The sequence below is a fragment of the Thalassophryne amazonica genome, chromosome 1 (assembly GCF_902500255.1).
Source record: "Thalassophryne amazonica chromosome 1, fThaAma1.1, whole genome shotgun sequence".
In the NCBI taxonomy this organism is placed as follows: Eukaryota; Metazoa; Chordata; class Actinopteri; order Batrachoidiformes; family Batrachoididae; genus Thalassophryne; species Thalassophryne amazonica.
Genome location: NC_047103.1, coordinates 40,601,763 through 40,620,368, shown reverse-complemented (window position 1 = coordinate 40,620,368; position 18,606 = coordinate 40,601,763). Strand labels below are relative to the sequence as shown.

General features: G+C 43.5%; 1 protein-coding gene across 1 annotated transcript in view; it reads left to right on the top strand.

Annotated features, from left to right (window-relative positions):
- LOC117508771 (sodium/hydrogen exchanger 9-like) overlaps positions 1–18,606 on the top strand; it is a 308,738-nt gene that overhangs the window by 45,220 nt on the left and 244,912 nt on the right. The window contains exon 5 of the mRNA XM_034168606.1: positions 2,591–2,706. Within this exon, the coding sequence (XP_034024497.1) occupies positions 2,591–2,706 (116 nt within the window). The remainder of the gene's footprint in view (positions 1–2,590; positions 2,707–18,606) is intronic.

The following is an 18,606-nucleotide window of genomic DNA, read 5'->3' as shown; positions in this document are numbered from 1 at the left end:
AAATAACTGGTGACATTTTAAAATTATTTTTATCAAACAAAATTGCTTTGTTTGTATTTATTTCTGACCATGCATTATTAAAATGTGTACATAAAATTTAGGGATACCAACAATTTTGTTCATGTGTATGCTGTAAATTCATTCAACTATGCCAAGAACTGCCATGCTTACTTGTGTATTTCATTTTTTTTTTTTTCACCATATGAAAGGTTTTTGTTGGGGTGTTCAGTTGTTTCAGTTGCATTTAGTCTTGAACATATTTTAAATGTTGTACTCAAAATCCAGCTGTGTCAGTGATTCTAACCACAACTGTTTAAACTTGCAAGCGCAGTGCTGATGTTTCTAAATTTTTCAGTTAATACGCCAGATGCCATTGTGTATGGAAGCAGTAAACGGTCAGTTTTGGAATTTGGCTGTACTTTTGGCTACAGCCTTCAAACAAAGCTCTAAAGTATCCCTGTCCAACTCATGGCACCTTGCTGCTTGAATATTCATGCAAACAGCTGCTATTTATATTTGGCAGCTTGGATGACATCCACAGACTGGCGATGAAGTGTTTTGAGAATTTTGGGTTAGTGCAAGGCGACAGGTCCTCCAAGGATTAGCTGTATATCTGCTGTCACAAACATTCAAATAAAGTTGTCTCTGAACTGTATCTGCTTTATTTATGATTATATTTTTTGCTGTCTTGATATCAGTGTGAAAAAACAATAATTAGAACATTTGGACAGTTGGTTAGAGATACAGCCTTGGATGCTGGAAAACAATAACTACTTTTTTATTATTTATTTTTTATTTATTTACTTTTTTTTTTTTTTTTACAGATTCTGACATTTTTGAAAAACTAATTATCCAGTTAATCAAGATTCTAATCCAATTACATTTTTCCGCAAATCTGATTGCTTAATTGTGTGAGATTTCAGACCATAAAATATCATGTTGACGGTGGCAAAATATTTGACCTTTTCACATTTGATGTATTACCCTGCTCCCTGACCGCGCACCCTGCTATGCAGATGTCAATAATGGCACTGTCAGCTGAGAGCAAGAGAAAGTGGCATAGCGACAACGATGCCAAAATGGGTGAATTTAAGCAACCATACGAAAGTATTGATGTGGAATCTGATACAGAATCACCGCTTCACATTTGATGTATTACTCCGCGCCCTGACCGCTGTTGGAGTGACGCTGTCTCGATGGTAAGCCTTGCTGACCAAATTACCTACAGAAAAATAAACCGTGCAAATGATGGAATTGGGTTAGAATGGGAATAACCCCCTGGTGTTTGATGATTTGTGGATGTTAATGCTGGATTTTACGGTCGCAAATTGAGATATTTGCGACTGTAAAATCCAGCATTGTCTATAAATCATCAAACACAACAGGGTTATTCCCTAAATGAACATAATTGGTTGCAGCCTCATGTTACCATACATAGGAAAGAAGGAAAAGGATTTAATAGGTGTGTTCTTGTCACCCTTACAAAATGATACAATACGGATCTACATAGATACATGTTTCAGAGCAATACTTTTATGATGGAACGAATTGATTTTGCATGATACGTTGCAATCCAGTACAAGTCTATGTTTAATGTAGACATTCATCTTCCATGATAAGTTAGAATAACCCAAAAGTGGCATTGATTACCTTCAAATACATATTTCATGAAAAATCAGGGACCTTCTGCAGATTTGTATGACTGTGCTGCAGGTCATTGGCGCTGCCTCCGCTTGCCTTTTGTTCCCTTCTTGGGCAACACCAAATACAGTAGCAGAAAACGTAGCATGCCAGAAGCCCAGAAGAAGAAGCCAGACTTTGTTTTTACGTCACAAAATGAACATTCAAACCAAGTGGCCAAGTGGTTAGTGCACTTGGTGTCAGTGCGGAAGGTTCCCGGCTCAAACCCCATCCCTGCCACATTTCTCCATGTACAATTGCATCAGGAAGGGCATTTGGTGTAAAACTTGTGCCAATTCAACACGCAGCTCCACCTCGGATTTACTGTGGTGACACCAACTGTAAAACAAGGGAGCAGCCGAAAGGTCTTACATTGGTTGTTACACCCCTAGATTTGAAATGTTCATGAAATCTACCAAAAATAAGTTAACTTAATAAAAAGGTGTGGAAACAGATTTTTATTTCCTGTTGGACAATACCCAAAAATAGTTATTCAAATTAATATCAGGAACGCTAAAGTTGGATTATTGTGCTGTAAACTGTTCACCCACTGAAAAACTGAAATAAAGCTCTTACTTTTTAAATAACTTTCTGCTGAAATAAGCAATAAAGTTCTTAGCCAAGGTGTATGCAAACATATGTCCACAACTATATACCTAAAAAATGTTAGCGTGGGAGGGATATGTCCTTATAAATGTAAGCTGTAATGTTGCTGCACAGCAACAGATGGGTAATCTGTGTTCAGCAGCCATTTCCAAAGAACAGGTCAGGTCACCTGCTGATACCTTCTGGCCTCATGAGCAGGACTATTCTGGGGGAATTCCCAGAGTGCGGTTACATAGATAACTGATGAACATACTCCATTCAGTGTTCTATGACAACATCACTGTTCTGTTTCTTTCTTCTACAGAGGTGTTGTGTATGGCTTCACCAGACTGGCAGTGTTGTTGGGCCATGCAGTGGATGCAGAGTTCTTCTTCACTGACTGCCTCCTCTTTGGTGCCATTATGTCAGCCACTGACCCAGGTAGTCAGCTTTGTTAAGGAATTAGGCTTTAATAACTCTTTTCCATGTAGTGCATCATTTGTTGTATTTATTTGTACCACTCCTATAAACATAAACGTCCTTAACAGATTTGTGTTCTCAGTTCCAAGATTCACACTTTATTGATTTGTAAACCCACAGAAGTGGAATTCATTTTCGGGAATTTTTACCACTTGCCTTGAATATATTACATAAGTGAAACATCACTGGGATCTATCTTTCATTAATACTTACAAATGAGTCAAAAACACCAAAGCTATTAATGAAGGTTCTCCGTCATCCACGCCGGCGATATCTAGACGTTTATTCAACAGTATCTGGAATTTTTGTTGGTCACTTGGGTGAGTGGTGAAATGTCTTAGAGACCAACAAGATATCCAGTTGCTGTAGAGTAGACCTTCTAAAAATGAACAAAAGAATGTGGCCAAGACCATCCATATAGTTTGTAGTTTTGGCATGTAGTTTAAATTTTTTTTTAGATCTTTTATGTTATCACGTAACATGAGCTGGTAATTTTTTTTAAAAGATGGTAAAACCTGCCTCATGTTCTTCTTCCATATTGGAATTAAAATTGATATGGCTGTTTGACAGTCAAGGCTGTGTGCAGGAGCAAAGTCAAAGTCCTCTTATCTGAATTACCCTGTGTGTCAGCAAAGTGGCGATAGCAGGGTATTGTTTTCATTGGCATGTGTATCTATGGACAAGATAACTCAGAAACTGCTGGAGGATTTCTTTCCACATTGGTGTAGATATTACTTATAGAATAGATAAGAAGTCATTAGATTTTGGAAGTTTTTCAAAGGTCGAGGTCAATGAAAACATACTCTGAAAAACATCTTCTCTTTTTTTTTTTTTGGATATCTAAGCAACCAAGAAGCCTTGATGGATCAAACTTGGTGGGGATATTATTTGGATAGATATCTAGAGGCCTGCTGGGATAGGCTCCAGCCCCCGTGACTGTTAATTGGAGTAAGGGATTGAAGATGAGTAAGTGAGTGAGTGAGATATCTAGAGGTGATTAGATTTTGGAGTTTTTTGCTAACAGGACAATAAAAATATGGTCCAAAAACACTTTTTTCTTCTCATATCTCAACAACCAAGAGGCCTGGATGATCTCAAGCATATAATTATCAGCAACATATTTGTGATTGATTGGTATGAATGACTTCACAATGAAGTCGCACAGAAGTGAAATGATGAAGTAATAAATAGTCAAAAACACCCTTACAGACATATTGATGTTGTGGTATGTACAGCGTGCAGGGTATGTGTCAGTCCTCTGATGCCTTTTATTATGTTTTGAAGTCGGTGCTCCTTTTTGCTAAGTGGTACCACAATATAATGTGTGTGATTCAAGAGCAGCCTTGTGGGATGGTACAAGACACCCTGCACTAAGGTAATGCTTTCATTTTCATTTTGTAATCAATTATTTAGGCCAATAAGTGGTTGAAGTGGGTCAGTGTCAAAGAAGAGCTGTAGATTATGGCGCAGATGCCACTTTAGCTGACGTTCTTTTCCCATGCCACACTGCACTCATGCCTGTTGACCTCAGTGCACTCGTCACTTTGATTAGAATGTCACTGCAACATATTGATGCCCCAAACACCAAAACCCCTGGGCTGACTTCAACTTGCTCTTCCAGATATAGCAACCACACTCTGAGTTCATAAAAAGGACCCATTAAAATTTCCCTATCTGCTGCTGTCCATCGTGCATTTACGTTTGTAGGGGCACCAAAAATACACAGTATGGATGCACTAACACACATGCATTCCCTGTAAGAAAGCATAATGACTGAGAAACAAGGTTATGTCTGCCCCCCCCCCACACACACACACACACACATACATTATGTCGCTGATGCATTCGACATCTGTGTCACGTACTAAGTGAAATGATAGAGTTGAAAACATGTTGAAAGTCATTGCACTGTCAGCCAAGCTCTGAGTGAAACAGAAGCTCATCTTTAATCCACTTTGGTTGACCTGGTCTGTGAAATATTAGAAAGATACTTAATAGACTCCATCTGTAATGTGTCAAGGAACGCGTGGCACATTGTAAGCAGTAATGGTCAGTATACAGTGATGTTGCTATCTCTAGTAGCTTTCATATTTCCTTTCTGCTCGAATTACTTGTTAGCAGACTTCACTCAGAAAACTGTGTCAAATTTGTAGGGTTTTCCTTTCATTGTTTTGGTTTTGTTTTGTGTTTTCTTGCCATATTTATAGAGGCATACATGCCAGAAGATTAAAATCGTAAATATGAGTATAGTCGCATGGACAGCCACGCAAACCACAGTGGATAACGGGAAATATGAACAGTCATTAGGAAAGAGTGCCTTCATACGGTGCCCTATCAGTACTATTGGACTGGTGCACCAGGATTTTCTTTCACCAAAACATCAAAATCAGGACAAACATCAAATCTAGGCTCGCAGCTCAGATGTACCTTCTGGCAAATTGTAGCTGAACTTTCAGGTTTTCTTTTTAAGAAAATCCTCTTCTATACCACTTCATCATGATGCTGTATAAACAAAATACACATCACAGCCAGAGAAGCCTATGACTTTTCTGGGTTGTCTGGGTGTCTTGGTGGCTTTCCTCACTCTTCTCTTTCTTGCACAGTCACTCAGATTTTACCATAGAGTGCCATACTGTTTGTATTTCTTCATAATTGATGCCAATAAAGTCTGCGACTTAGTCAGTGACCTGTTTCTATCCCCTGACTTACCTGAAGAAAGATGGCAATAAAACTGATAATTTAGTACTATACAAAAGTGCCCCATTACTTATGCAACCTGTCATCCTGGCTTTTATATTTTTAATTAATTTATATGAAATTGTAGAGATTTGCTTTCAGTTTGAGTTTAAGAAAGATAATTTTAGATTTTTTTATTTTGTGTTGTTTTTTTTTATTTTTATTATTTTTTATTATTTTATATTTTTGTATTTGAAACATCATAAACACAATCAAATGTGTGAACTACCAAGTGCTCCAATACTTTTCGAGGACACTGTGTTCTGCAGATACTTTGTTTTGCATTTTACTTGTTAAATTGCCCATAAATGCCAATATGAGTCAGTCATCTATTTTCTGGAAGATGCACCTGAACCAGGAATTACTGACATGAATCATATTTGCAAAAATCATTTTCATACAGTTGTGAACATAAGTGTATATGTCATAGCAAAAACTTTCAAGCTCTGTTTTCCACAACATATTCTAATTTACCAAACAAAATATGTTCTGACAGTTATATCTATTTTATTTTCACATCAACTTGTTTAACAGCAATACTATCTATCTGTTTATTTTTTTCAGTGTATAAACAATGTACTACTTACACAAAGACGAATGCATCTTTAAACCGTGTGAAACATTCCAGAAATTGTTAGACTTACATTTAAAAGCTTTTTAAAGCATCATAGGCTATCAGGTTCTGTACATGTAGGTCTTCAGATGGCTGTAGAAGCCAGTCCATTTGGTGCAATGTGGGTAAGGGAAAGAGATGGTAGTAAGTGTTGGTGAAGCCCATTTCTTTCTTTTTTTATTTCCTCCTTTGCAGTACTTGGAGGAATTCCATTTCATGATGTGCTGCACTTTCCTGCTGAGCTTTCTTTCAGCTCTGCCTATCCAGTGCAATGTACTCCCAGTTGGTTGAAGCTACAGTGAGACAAATAGGTATTTGATCCACTGTCAATTTTACACATTTTCCCACTAACAAAGAATGCAGAGGTGTGTAAATTTGTTCATAAGTACACTTAAACTGTGAGAGACAGAATCTAAAAAAAAATTCAGAAAATCACATTGTATGACTTTTTTTTTAAATAACTAATTTGCATTTTATTGCATGAAACAAGTATTTCATCACCTACCAACCAGCACGAATTCTGGCTCTCACAGACCTGTTAGTTTTTCTTTAAGAAGCCCTCCTATTCTGCACTTTTTACCTGTCTTAATTGCACCTGTTTGAACTTGTTACCTATATAAAAGACACCTGTCCACACACTCAATCAATCACGCTCCAACCTATCCACCATGGCCAAAACCAAAGAGCTGTCTAAGGACACCAGGGACAAAACTGTAGACTTGCACTAGGCTGGGATGGGCTACAGGACAACAGGCAAGCATCTTGGTGAGAAGGCAACAACTGTTGGTGCAATTATTAGAAAATGGAATAAATGCAAGATGACTGTCAATTTTCCTCGGTCTGGGGCTCCATGCAAGATCTGGCCTCGTGGTGTAAGGATGATTCTGAGAAAGCCCAGAACTAACAAGGATCTTGTCAATAACCTGAAGAGAGCTGGTACCACAGTCACAAAGATTAGTAACAAACTACGGTGTCATGGTTTAAAATCATGCAGGGCACGTAAGGTCCCCCTGCTCAAGCCAGCACATGTCCAGGCTCGTTTGAAATTCATCTAGAGGACCATCTAGAGGAGGCATGGGAGAAGGTCATGTGGTCAGATGAGACCAAAATAGAGCTTTTTGGTATCAACTCCAATCACCGTGTATGGAGGATGACAACAACCCCAAGAACACCGTCCCAACTGTGAAGTATGGAGGCAGAAACATCATTTTCAGGGGTGCTTTTCTGCAAATGGGACAGGATGACTGCGCCATAATGAAGGGAGGATGGATGGGTTCAAGTATCACAAGATTTTGGCAAACATTCTCCTTCCCTCAGTAAGAGCATTGAAGATCGGTTGTGGCTGGGTCTTCCAGCATGACAATAAGATGCAACACACAGCCAGGGCAACGAAGGAGTGGCTCTGAAAGAAGCACTTCAAGGTCCTGGAGTGGCCGAGCCAGTCTCCAGACCTGAACTCAATAGGAAATCTTTGGAGAGAGCTTAAACTTGAAAGATCTGTATGGAGGAGTGGACCAAAATCCCTGTTGCAGTGTGTAAACTTGGTCAAGAACTACAGGAAACATCTGACCTCTGTATTTACAAAGAAAGGTTTCTGTACCAAATATTAATGTTTGTTTTTCTATTCTATCAAATACTTATTTCATGCAATAAAATGCAACTTAGTCATTTAAAAATCATACAATGTGATTTTCTGAAAAAAAAAAAATGTTCTTTTCTGTCAGAGTTGAAGTGTACCTACGATAAAAATGACATACCTCTCCATTCTTTGTCAGTGGGAAAACTTGCAAAATCGACAGTGGATGAAATACTTATTTGCCTCACTGTATGTGGAATTTGTTCAGACTTGTCTTGATATTATCCTTAAAGTGTTTCTTTTGCCCAACAGGATCTTACTGATACATCCTTCAGCTGAGAGTACAGAGTCTGGTTGGGCAGACATGTGTCCATCTGAGTTAGTGCTGCATTATTGTGGTGGCAATGTCGAACATGTTGGCTTCCTCCCAAACACTGGTGTTTTATGCCTGTCCTCCCATCTGATCCCCAGTAGCTTATGTAAGGATTTTTTGTTAATGTTGTTCCAGAGCTCTTAAGTGTCAGCAGTAGGTGGTCCATGACTGTTCTTCATGTGGCAGGATGGGAAGAATAACAGCTTTGTCAACCAGGTGTTTTATTTGGACCTTTAGGTCTCAGTTTTCAAAGACTCTTTTCCTGAGTCTGTCATATGCTCCACTGACACAGCTCAGGTGATGGTTAACCTCAGAAGTTATGTCAGCTTTGGAGGCGAGAAGTATCAAGTATCAAGTAGACTTTATTAGCTTTATTGTTGTGCAGCCAGCAGTAGAACACATTTGGACATACATAAACATAACATGATCTTAAATATGGCATAAAAACTCACCAGGAAAACTCACCACACAGTAAACATAATAACTCAATAATCATAAAACCTAGTTAAAAACCACTCCTGTGATAGTGTTTAAAAATCTAATAACAGTGGGAATAAAAGAGTTCTTGTACCTACTGGTCTTACATTTCTTAGACATAAATCAGATGGAACCATTGTGAACTCAGGGTACAGGGGGTGACTGGAATCGTCCAAGATCAACCTCGCCTTCTTAATCTGTTTTATATATAGATGGCAGGTCATTTAAGGAAACGCCGGCAATCTTGTTGCACTCATTTACAAAACGATCCAGATGGTTTTTGTTTTTCAAATTTAAAAACCCATACCAGCAGATAAAGTAAGAACAGATTCAATAAAACAGGAATAAAACATCTTCATTAAAGTACTGTCCACATTAAAATGCCTGAGTTTACGGTAAAAATGCATGCGCTGGTGAGCTTTCTTACATACCTGGTCAATCTGGTGCTCAAAGGTTAATCCACTGTCAATACAGGTTCCAACGTATTTATAGTTCTGTACAACTTCCACAGCCAGTCCATTAATAACTACAGGAGAAATGTCATCCTGCTTTTTCCTAAAATCAATTAACATGTCTTTAGTTTTGTTCACGTTGATATCTAAAAGACAGACAAGGTATGGAAAATGATAAACATTTAATGAGGGATGTTGTCCACTTTTGTGGTGGATGGAATTTCTGATTGGTTGCGTAGAGGTTGATGTAGGGCCTTGGCGTTTTTTTTTTGGTTTTTTTTTAACCCTCTCATCTCATATCCCCTGTGTGCTTTTTTTAAAAACATGATTGTTGGGAAGGTGTCGTAACACGGACCCGCAACAGGGTCGGGACCCACACAGCTTCCACCACCAACGGCCTGAAGAACACCGGAGCCGCCAAGTCCGGGTTGTCGGCGGTAGAAATCGGCCAGGAGGGCCGGGTCCAGGATGAAGCTCCTCTTCACCCACGAGCGTTCTTCGGGTCCGTACCCCTCCCAGTCCACCAGATATTGAAAAACCCGGCCCTTCCGACGGACGTCCAGGAGCCGACGAACAGTCCATGCCGGCTCCCCGTCGATGATACGGGCAGGATCCGATCTGAATCCGATGGTATCCCATGCAGACGCACGACGTGGTGGACCAGGAGGTCTGCTGTCTCCTGGGCCGTCAGGAGCTTTGGGAGGGCCACGAAGTGGGCCGCCTTGGAGAACCGGTCCACTATCGTGAGGATGACTGTGTTGCCCTGGGACGGCGGGAGGCCCGTGACGAAGTCCAGGCCGATGTGAGACCAGGGGCGATGAGGCACAGGCAGGGGCTGGAGGAGGCCCCTGATCTTATGGTGATCCGCCTTGCCCCTAGCACAGGTGGTACAGGCCTGGACATAGTCCCGGACGTCGGCTTCCAGTGACGCCCACCAGAAGCGCTGCTGGACCACTGCCACGGTCCTACGCACTCCGGGATGACAGGAGAGCTTGGATCCGTGGCAGAAGTCCAAGACGGCAGCCCTGGCTTCTGGTGGGACGTAGAGTCTGTTCTTAGGACCGTTCCCCGGGTCCGGGTTCCTTGCCAGGGCCTCCCGGACAGTCTTCTCCACGTCCCATGTGAGGGTGGCCACGACAGTGGACTCGGGAACGATGGTCTCGATGGGGTCTGACAACTCGGCCTTGGCTTCCTCTTCGTGCACCCGGGACAGTGCGTCGGATCGTTGGTTCCTAGTCCCGGGACGGTAGGTGATCCGGAAGTCAAAGCGTCCGAAGAACAGGGACCAGCGGGCTTGCCTGGGGTTCAGCCGCTTGGCGGTCCAGATGTACTCCAGGTTCCGATGGTCCGTGAAAACCGTGAAAGGCACCGTAGCTCCCTCCAACAGGTGTCTCCACTCTTCAAGAGCCTCCTTCACCGCGAGGAGTTCCCGATTGCCCACATCATAGTTGCATTCAGCGGGGGTCAACCTGCGGGAAAAGTAGGCACATGGATGGAGAACCTTGTTGGACTCCCCGCTCTGGGACAGAATGGCTCCTATCCCTGAGTCAGAGGCGTCCATCTCCACTATGAACTGGCGAGTAGGATCAGGCTGCACCAAAACTGGTGCAGACGAAAACCGGCGTTTCAACTCCCTAAACGCGGCTTCGCACCGATCCGACCAGGTGAAAGGGACTTTAGTGGAGGTCAGGGCAGTCAGGGGGCTAAAAACCTGACTGTAACCTTTAATGAACCTCCGGTAGAAATTTGCAAAGCCGAGGAACTGTTGCAGCTTGCTACGGCTTGTTGGTTGGGGCCAATCTCTCACCGCTGCAACCTTGGCCGGATCCGGGGCGACGGAGTTGGAGGAGATGATAAACCCCAGGAAGGACAAAGATGTGCGGTGGAACTCACACTTCTCACCCTTCACAAACAACCGGTTTTCTAGTAACCGCTGCAGGACCTGACGTACATGCTGGACATGAGTCTCAGGGTCCGGAGAAAAGATGAGTATATCATCCAGATATACAAAGACAAACCGGTGCAGGAAGTCCCGCAAGACGTCATTAACCAATGCTTGGAACGTCGCGGGGGCATTAGTGAGGCCGAACGGCATGACCAGGTACTCAAAGTGACCTAACGGGGTGTTAAATGCCGTCTTCCATTCGTCTCCCTTCCGGATCCGAACCAGGTGGTACGCATTCCTAAGATCTAGTTTGGTGAACATTTTGGCTCCATGCAGGGGCGTGAACACCGAATCCAACAGGGGCAACAGGTATCGATTGCGAACCGTAATCTCGTTCAGCCCTCTGTAGTCAATGCATGGACGGAGTCCGCCGTCTTTTTTACCCACAAAAAAGAAACCCGCACCCATCGGGGAGGTGGAGTTCCGAATCAACCCGGCGGCTAAGGAGTCCCGGATGTAGGTCTCCATCGATTCGCGTTCCGGACGTGAGAGGTTGTACAATCTACTGGACGGGTACTCGCCGCCCGTGATTCTGGGTGGAACCGAGGATCCAAGACACTCCTGGTGGCAGGTTTCGCTCCACTGCGTCACCACCCCAGACGGCCAATCAATCCGGGGATTGTGCTTCACCATCCATGGAAATCCCAGAATCACTCGGGAGGTAGAAGGTGTCACAAAAAACACGATCTCCTCCCTGTGATTCCCAGACACAACCAAGGTCATGGGCTGTGTCTGATGTGTAATTAACGGGAGTAGAGTGCCATCTAGTGCTCGCACCTTCAATGGTGAAGGCAGAGCCACCAGAGGAAGCCCTACTTCCCTGGCCCATCTGCTATCCAGCAGATTCCCTTCTGACCCCGTGTCTACCAGTGCTGGGGCGTGAAGGGTTAAATCCCCACTCAGGATTGTTACTGGGATTCATGCTGATTTATGGGTTTTCCCCGTGTACATATTATGGCCCACCCTTAGCCCAGTTCCTAAGGATGGGCGTTGGAGTTTGGTCGTTTGGGGCAGTCTTTTAACCTGTGCTCACAAGAGCCACAGAAAAAACACTCCCCGCGGGCCAGCCTCCTTTGTCTGATATTTGATTTTAATTTGGCCCTGCTTGTGTCCATAGCTTCGTCAGCAGGGGGAGCTGTTGCCACACGGAGCCCTCTGGCAGTGGAACGTGGGGACGACGACACCCTTTCGGACCCGGAGGAAAGAAGGACGGCTTGAGCCCGACCACGCCCCCCGGCCTGCTCCCGACGGTGTTCATTCAACCGGTTGTCTAAGCGTATAACCAAATTGATAAGCCCATCGAAATCTTGCGGTTCCTCCTTAGCCAGCAGATGCTCCTTCAGGACCGGAGACAGTCCGTTTACGAAGGCGGCGCGGAGCGCAACGTTATTCCAGCCGGACCTCGCAGCCGCGATGCGGAAGTCGACTGCATAATCTGCTGCGCTCCGGCGCCCCTGTCTCATTGACAGCAGCATGCTCGAGGCGGTCTCGCCTCTGTTGGGATGATCAAACACCTGTTTGAATTCCCGTACAAACCCAGCGTATGACGTCAGGAGCCACGAATTCTGTTCCCAAAGCGCCGTAGCCCAGGCGCATGCCTCACCTTGAAGCAAATTAATCACATAAGCCACCCGGCTGGCATCTGATGCGTACATAACTGGACGCTGTGCAAAAACGAGGGAACACTGCATTAAGAAGTCTGCGCACGTTTCGACACAGCCTCCGTACGGTTCTGGAGGGCTTATGTAAGCTTCAGGGGACGGTGGGGGGGTTTGTTGAACGGCCAGTGGAACGTCTGTCTGTGGCACAGAGCCAGCAGGAGGAGTCACTGCAGCAGCGCTCGAATCGCGTGCTTCCACTCTGGCGGTGAGAGCCTCCACCCTCTGATTGAGGACTGCATTTTGCTCGGCTACCAGATTTAACTGAGCGGTGAAAGCGGTAAGGATTTGCTGAAGATCACTTACCACGCCTCCTGCTGACGCCTGTGCTCCTTGTTCTCCCATTGGCTGTTCAATCCGTGGTTGACGCCCCTCGGGATCCATGACGAATGGCCGAGAAATCCTGTTGGAAAGGTGTCGTAACACGGACCCGCAACAGGGGGCGCAAATGAACGGACAATGGATAAGACAAAGAGTAACAATTTAATGTTGTGAAACGCACAACTGGATACAGACAAAAATATAATGCCAATTAAACACAAGGTGACGTGAGGGCAGGCTCGAAGATGGGAGACCTCTGACGATCGAAGAGCCGGGACCCACACAGCTTCCACCACCAACGGCCTGAAGAACACCGGAGCCGCCAAGTCCTGAGTCCCCAGGTGGTCACCGTCTTCTGTTGCAGACCCTGGTACTGCTGGCAGAAGATGAAAACAGTTAATGGTGAGTGTGTATCCATACACCCAGTAATCCTTCACCTACAGATCTTCAAGGAGGGAGACCCTCCACCTCCAGGTACAATGTCACCCGTGCAGCTCCTGTTGGTCTCCTTCCTGGATGGAGTGAGAGACGAAGACCGTCGTCCTCTCACTGTCCGCCAATCCAGCCTTCAATAGACCCCGCAGGAACACGGCTGCACACAGACCTTCTGTTTTCAGACAACAATAATCACAGCAGAGAAGATTACCTTAGACGGTAGCTGATTTCTCGGCGAGGAGGTGGAGTAATAATCCGGCTTTTGTAGGGACGGTGGTGATTGGTGACAGCTGGTGTAAATGAGTGACAGCTGTCACTCTCTGTTGTCTCAGTGCCCTCTCATGCTTGAAGCCCGCACTCCAAGCAGGGCGCCGACTGGTGGTGGTGGGCCAGCAGTACCTCCTCTTCAGCGGCCCACACAACAATGATCCCACATAATTAAGACACATGACTACAAGACAAAAGTGTTGGGTGCATTGGGGAAAACAACTGTGTCTGGGCGTGTTGCATAAACCAACATAAAAAAACAAGACAGAAGTGTACTTTTTACGTCATTTCATTGTAATCTTATGTCCTGAATTATGTCTCAAAGCAAGTATTCCAGTATTCTGAATCTGTGTGTCCTTTATGGTTTATCCATATTCTTTTAGGCTAATTGGTCACATTAAAATTCTCTTCACTTACCTTTGAAAGCCGAGGCAAAAAATATCCATTGACTCTTTCATATTCCTTTTGACCGCCTTGTGAAATTGTAGGAGGCACAAGTGCCCCTATTATGTTTTTAATAATTCTCCCAGTACAGTCTTCAAGCCATCGAACACATTTCTCTTTGATAAAGAATAAAAGACATGGTGGATTGCCTGCTGTGTTCAGGATTGGTCACAAAAAGGTTGTGAATCCCTCAATGTACTTCTCACAGTAAAGACAGATTATGAAGCTGCTGAATTCTTTATTCATGTAGAATAAAGATAAATAATAAATAAATAATAAATAGATCATGTTTACAAATGATCTTCTTATGGCCTCAGACAGTGGACTTATCTCTGTGCTTGTTCTGTTAGACCTCAGTGCTGCTTTTGATACTGTTGACCATAAAATTTTATTACAGAGATTAGCGCATGCCATAGGTATTAAAGGCACTGTGCTGCGGTGGTTTGAATCATATTTATCTAATAGATTACAATTTGTTCATGTAAATGGGGAATCTTCTTCACAGACTAAGGTTAATTATGGAGTTCCACAAGGTTCTGTGCTAGGACCAATTTTATTTACTTTATACATGCTTCCCTTAGGCAGTATTATTAGACAGCATTACTTAAATTTTCATTGTTACGCAGATGATACCCAGCTTTATCTATCCATCAAGCCAGAGGACACACACCAATTAGCTAAACTGCAGGATTGTCTTACAGACATAAAGACATGGATGACCTCTAATTTCCTGCTTTTAAACTCAGATAAAACTGAAGTTATTGTACTTGGCCCCACAAATCTTAGAAACATGGTGTCTAACCAGATCCTTACTCTGGATGGCATTACCCTGACCTCTAGTAATACTGTGAGAAATCTTGGAGTCATTTTTGATCAGGATATGTCATTCAATGCGCATATTAAACAATATGTAGGACTGCTTTTTTGCATTTGCGCAATATCTCTAAAATTAGAAAGGTCTTGTCTCAGAGTGATGCTGAAAAACTAATTCATGCATTTATTCCCTCTAGGCTGGACTATTGTAATTCATTATTATCAGGTTGTCCTAAAAGTTCCCTGAAAAGCCTTCAGTTAATTCAAAATGCTGCAGCTAGAGTACTGACAGGGACTAGAAGGAGAGAGCATAGCTCACCCATATTGACCTCTCTTCATTGGCTTCCTGTTAATTCTAGAATAGAATTTAAAATTCTTCTTCTTACTTATAAGGTTTTGAATAATCAGGTCCCATCTTATCTTAGGGACCTCATAGTACCATATTACCCCAATAGAGCACTTCACTCTCAGACTGCAGGCTTACTTGTAGTTTCTAGGGTTTGTGAGAGTAGAATGGGAGGCAGAGCCTTCATCTTTCAGGCTCCTCTCCTCTGGAACCAGCTCCCAATTCGGATCAGGAAGACAGACACCCTCTCTACTTTTAAGATTAGGCTTAAAACTTTCCTTTTGCTAAAGCTTATAGTTAGGGCTGGATCAGGTGACACTGAACCATCCCTTAGTTATGCCGCTATAGACTTAAACTGCTGGGGGGTTCCCATGATGCACTGAGTGTTTCTTTCTCTTTTTGCTCTGTATGCACCACTCTGCATTTAATCATTAGTGATTTATCTCTGCCCTCCTCCGCAGCGTGTCTTTTTCCTGGTTCTCTCCCTCAGCCCCAACCAGTCCCAGCAGAAGACTGCCCCTCCCTGAGCCTGGTTCTGCTGGAGGTTTCTTCCTGTTAAAAGGGAGTTTTTCCTTCCCACTGTCGCCAAGTGCTTGCTCACAGGGGGTCGTTTTGACCGTTGGGGTTTTTCCGTAATTATTGTATGGCTTTGCCTTACAATATAAAGCGCCTTGGGGCAACTGTTTGTTGTGATTTGGCGCTATATAAATAAAATTGATTTGATTTGATTCTTTTCATCCTTCTTCAATATTTCCTGTTGTATATCAGGGTTGCATTGCAACAGAGCAAGCAGCTCATCCCACACTTATCTATCCTTGGCCAGTCCTTTAACTCTTCCTGGGAGATCCCAAGGTGTTTCCCAAACCACGTGGGAAATATAATCACTGCAGTGTGTCCTGGGTCTTACCCCAGTATGGCATACCTGATAGACCTCCCTGGGAGACAGCCAGGGGGCAATCCTCACCAGATGCCTGAACGACCTCAGTTGGTTCAGTTCGATTCAATGAAGTAGCAGCTCTACTCCAACTATCACTCAGATAGTTGAATTTCTACCCTGTCAGGAGTGGTAAGCCCACATATCTGATGGAGGGATCTCATTTCCGCTGCTTATATCCATGAACCTTGTTCTTGTCGATCATTGCCAAAAGTTCATGATACAGGGGAGGATAGGGTGTAAATGGAGAGTCTTGCCTTGGCTCATCTCTTTCTTAACCAGACTGTACAGTACAGTGTCCGTAAACATCAGACGCTGCCCCAATCTTTCTATGATCTCACGCTTCAACTGTCCTCCTCAGGAAAACAACACCCCAGATACAACCCAATTCCATTGAAGTTGGGACGTTGTGTAAAATTAAATAAAAACGAAGACAATGATTTCCAAATCCTCTTCACCTATATCAATTGAATACACCACAAAGACAAGATATTTAATGTTCAAACTGATAAACTTTATTGTTTTTGTGCAAATATTTGCTAATTTTGAAATGGATGCCTGCAACACCTTTCAAAAAAGCTTGGACATTGGTATGTTTACTACTGTGTTATGTCACCTTTCCTTCTAACAACACACAATATGCGTTTGGGAACTGAGGACACTAATTGTTGAAGCTTTGTAGGTGGAATTCTTTCCCATTCTTGCTTGATGTACAACTTAGTCTGGGGTCTCCATTGTCATATTTTGCTCTTCATAATACGCCACACATTTTTGATAGATGACAGGTCTGGACTGCAGGCAGGCCAGTCTAGTACCTGCACTTTTTTACTACGAAGGCATGCTGTTGTAACACGTGCTGAATGTGGCTTGGCGTTGTCTTGCTGAAATAAGCATGGACCTGTTTCCAATTTCACCTGTGTCTAACTAACCTGTTCACCTGTGGAATGTTACAAACAGGTGTTCTTTGAGCATTCATCAACTTTCCCAGTCTCTTGTTGCCCCTGTCCCAGCTTTTTTGAAATGTGTTGCAGGCATTCATTTCAAAAATAGCAAATAGCTTCTAATTTAAAACAAAAAAGTCTATCAGTTTGATCATTAAATATCTTCTCTTTGTGGTGTATTCAGTTGAATATAGATTAAAGAGGATTCGCAAATCATTGTTCTGTTTTTAATTACATTTCACACAACGTCCCAACTTCATTGAAATTGGAGTTGTACCTGAACTCCTCCACTTGGTCCAATAACTCTCCCCTGGCCCTGAGGGGACAATCCACCCTTTTCTGACCGAAGACCATGGTCTCAGATTTGGAGGTGCTGATTCTCAACCCAGTCACTTCTTAGTCTCCCTCAAGCCTAGCTGAGGTAGCTGTCTGATGAAGCCAACAGAACCACATCATCCTCAAAAAGCAGACATGCAATTCTGAGGTGACCAAACTGGACAACCTCCAGTCCCTGACTGTACCTTGAAATCATGTTCATGAACATCATAAACAGGATTGATGACGAGGGGGCAACTACTCCAGAGTCCAACACCCACTGGGAACAGATCTGATGTGATGACAAAAATGCAGACACAACTCCTGCTTTGGTCATATAGAGGCCAGATTGCGCATTGCAGCAGTTTCCGGTACCAACATTTTCCTGCAAGCACCCTCCACAAGACACCTTGAGAGACCCGGCTGTACACCTTTTCCAAGTCCACAAAACACTGTAACTGGTTGGTCATACTCCCAAGATCCTTCAATATCCTTGCAAGAATAGACCCCTGACTTCTCTTCCGACGGGCTTGGCAGTTTATGTCCAAGCTCTGGAATGCAATTGCAGACAGCCTGGGTGTGAAGCTCACCCGGACCCACGGTGTATCACCCCCAGACTCATGGACTGTGCGAATGTTTCATTGCTCTAAGAAAGCCTCTCTGTAGGCCAGCTTAACAGACAATGGTTGGATGGACAGACTCCCGTGGGTCATGCTGGGTCTACAAATGACCCCCCAAAGAGGACCTCCAGTCTTCATCGGTGGTGTTGGTTGTGGCCAACCACTGCTGGGCCTTAAATGGACTAATCCCACAGTACATCATGGACGCAATGTTTTCTGTGTAGGCTCTCAGTTGTCCAGGTGGTTTCCATAGTCGAGAAGCTTGAATCTTCTGATTCTTGAATCGACTGGACTGGGTTGCTACCCAGTCCAGTCGAAGATTCCCACAAAATACCCACAAGATACCCACAAAATATTCCTCCATTTCTCTTTAGGCCAGTTGATGTGTTCTTTGGCAATTTGTAACCTCTTCTGCATGTCTTTATTTAACGAGGGACTTTACGGGGGATTCTTGCCAGTAAATTAGCTTTCACACAGGCATCTTCTAACTGTCACGCACTTACAGGTAACTCCAGACTGTCTTTCATTATCCTGGAGCTGATCAATGGGTGAGCCTTTGCCATTCTGGTTATTCTTTGGTCCATTTTGATGGTTG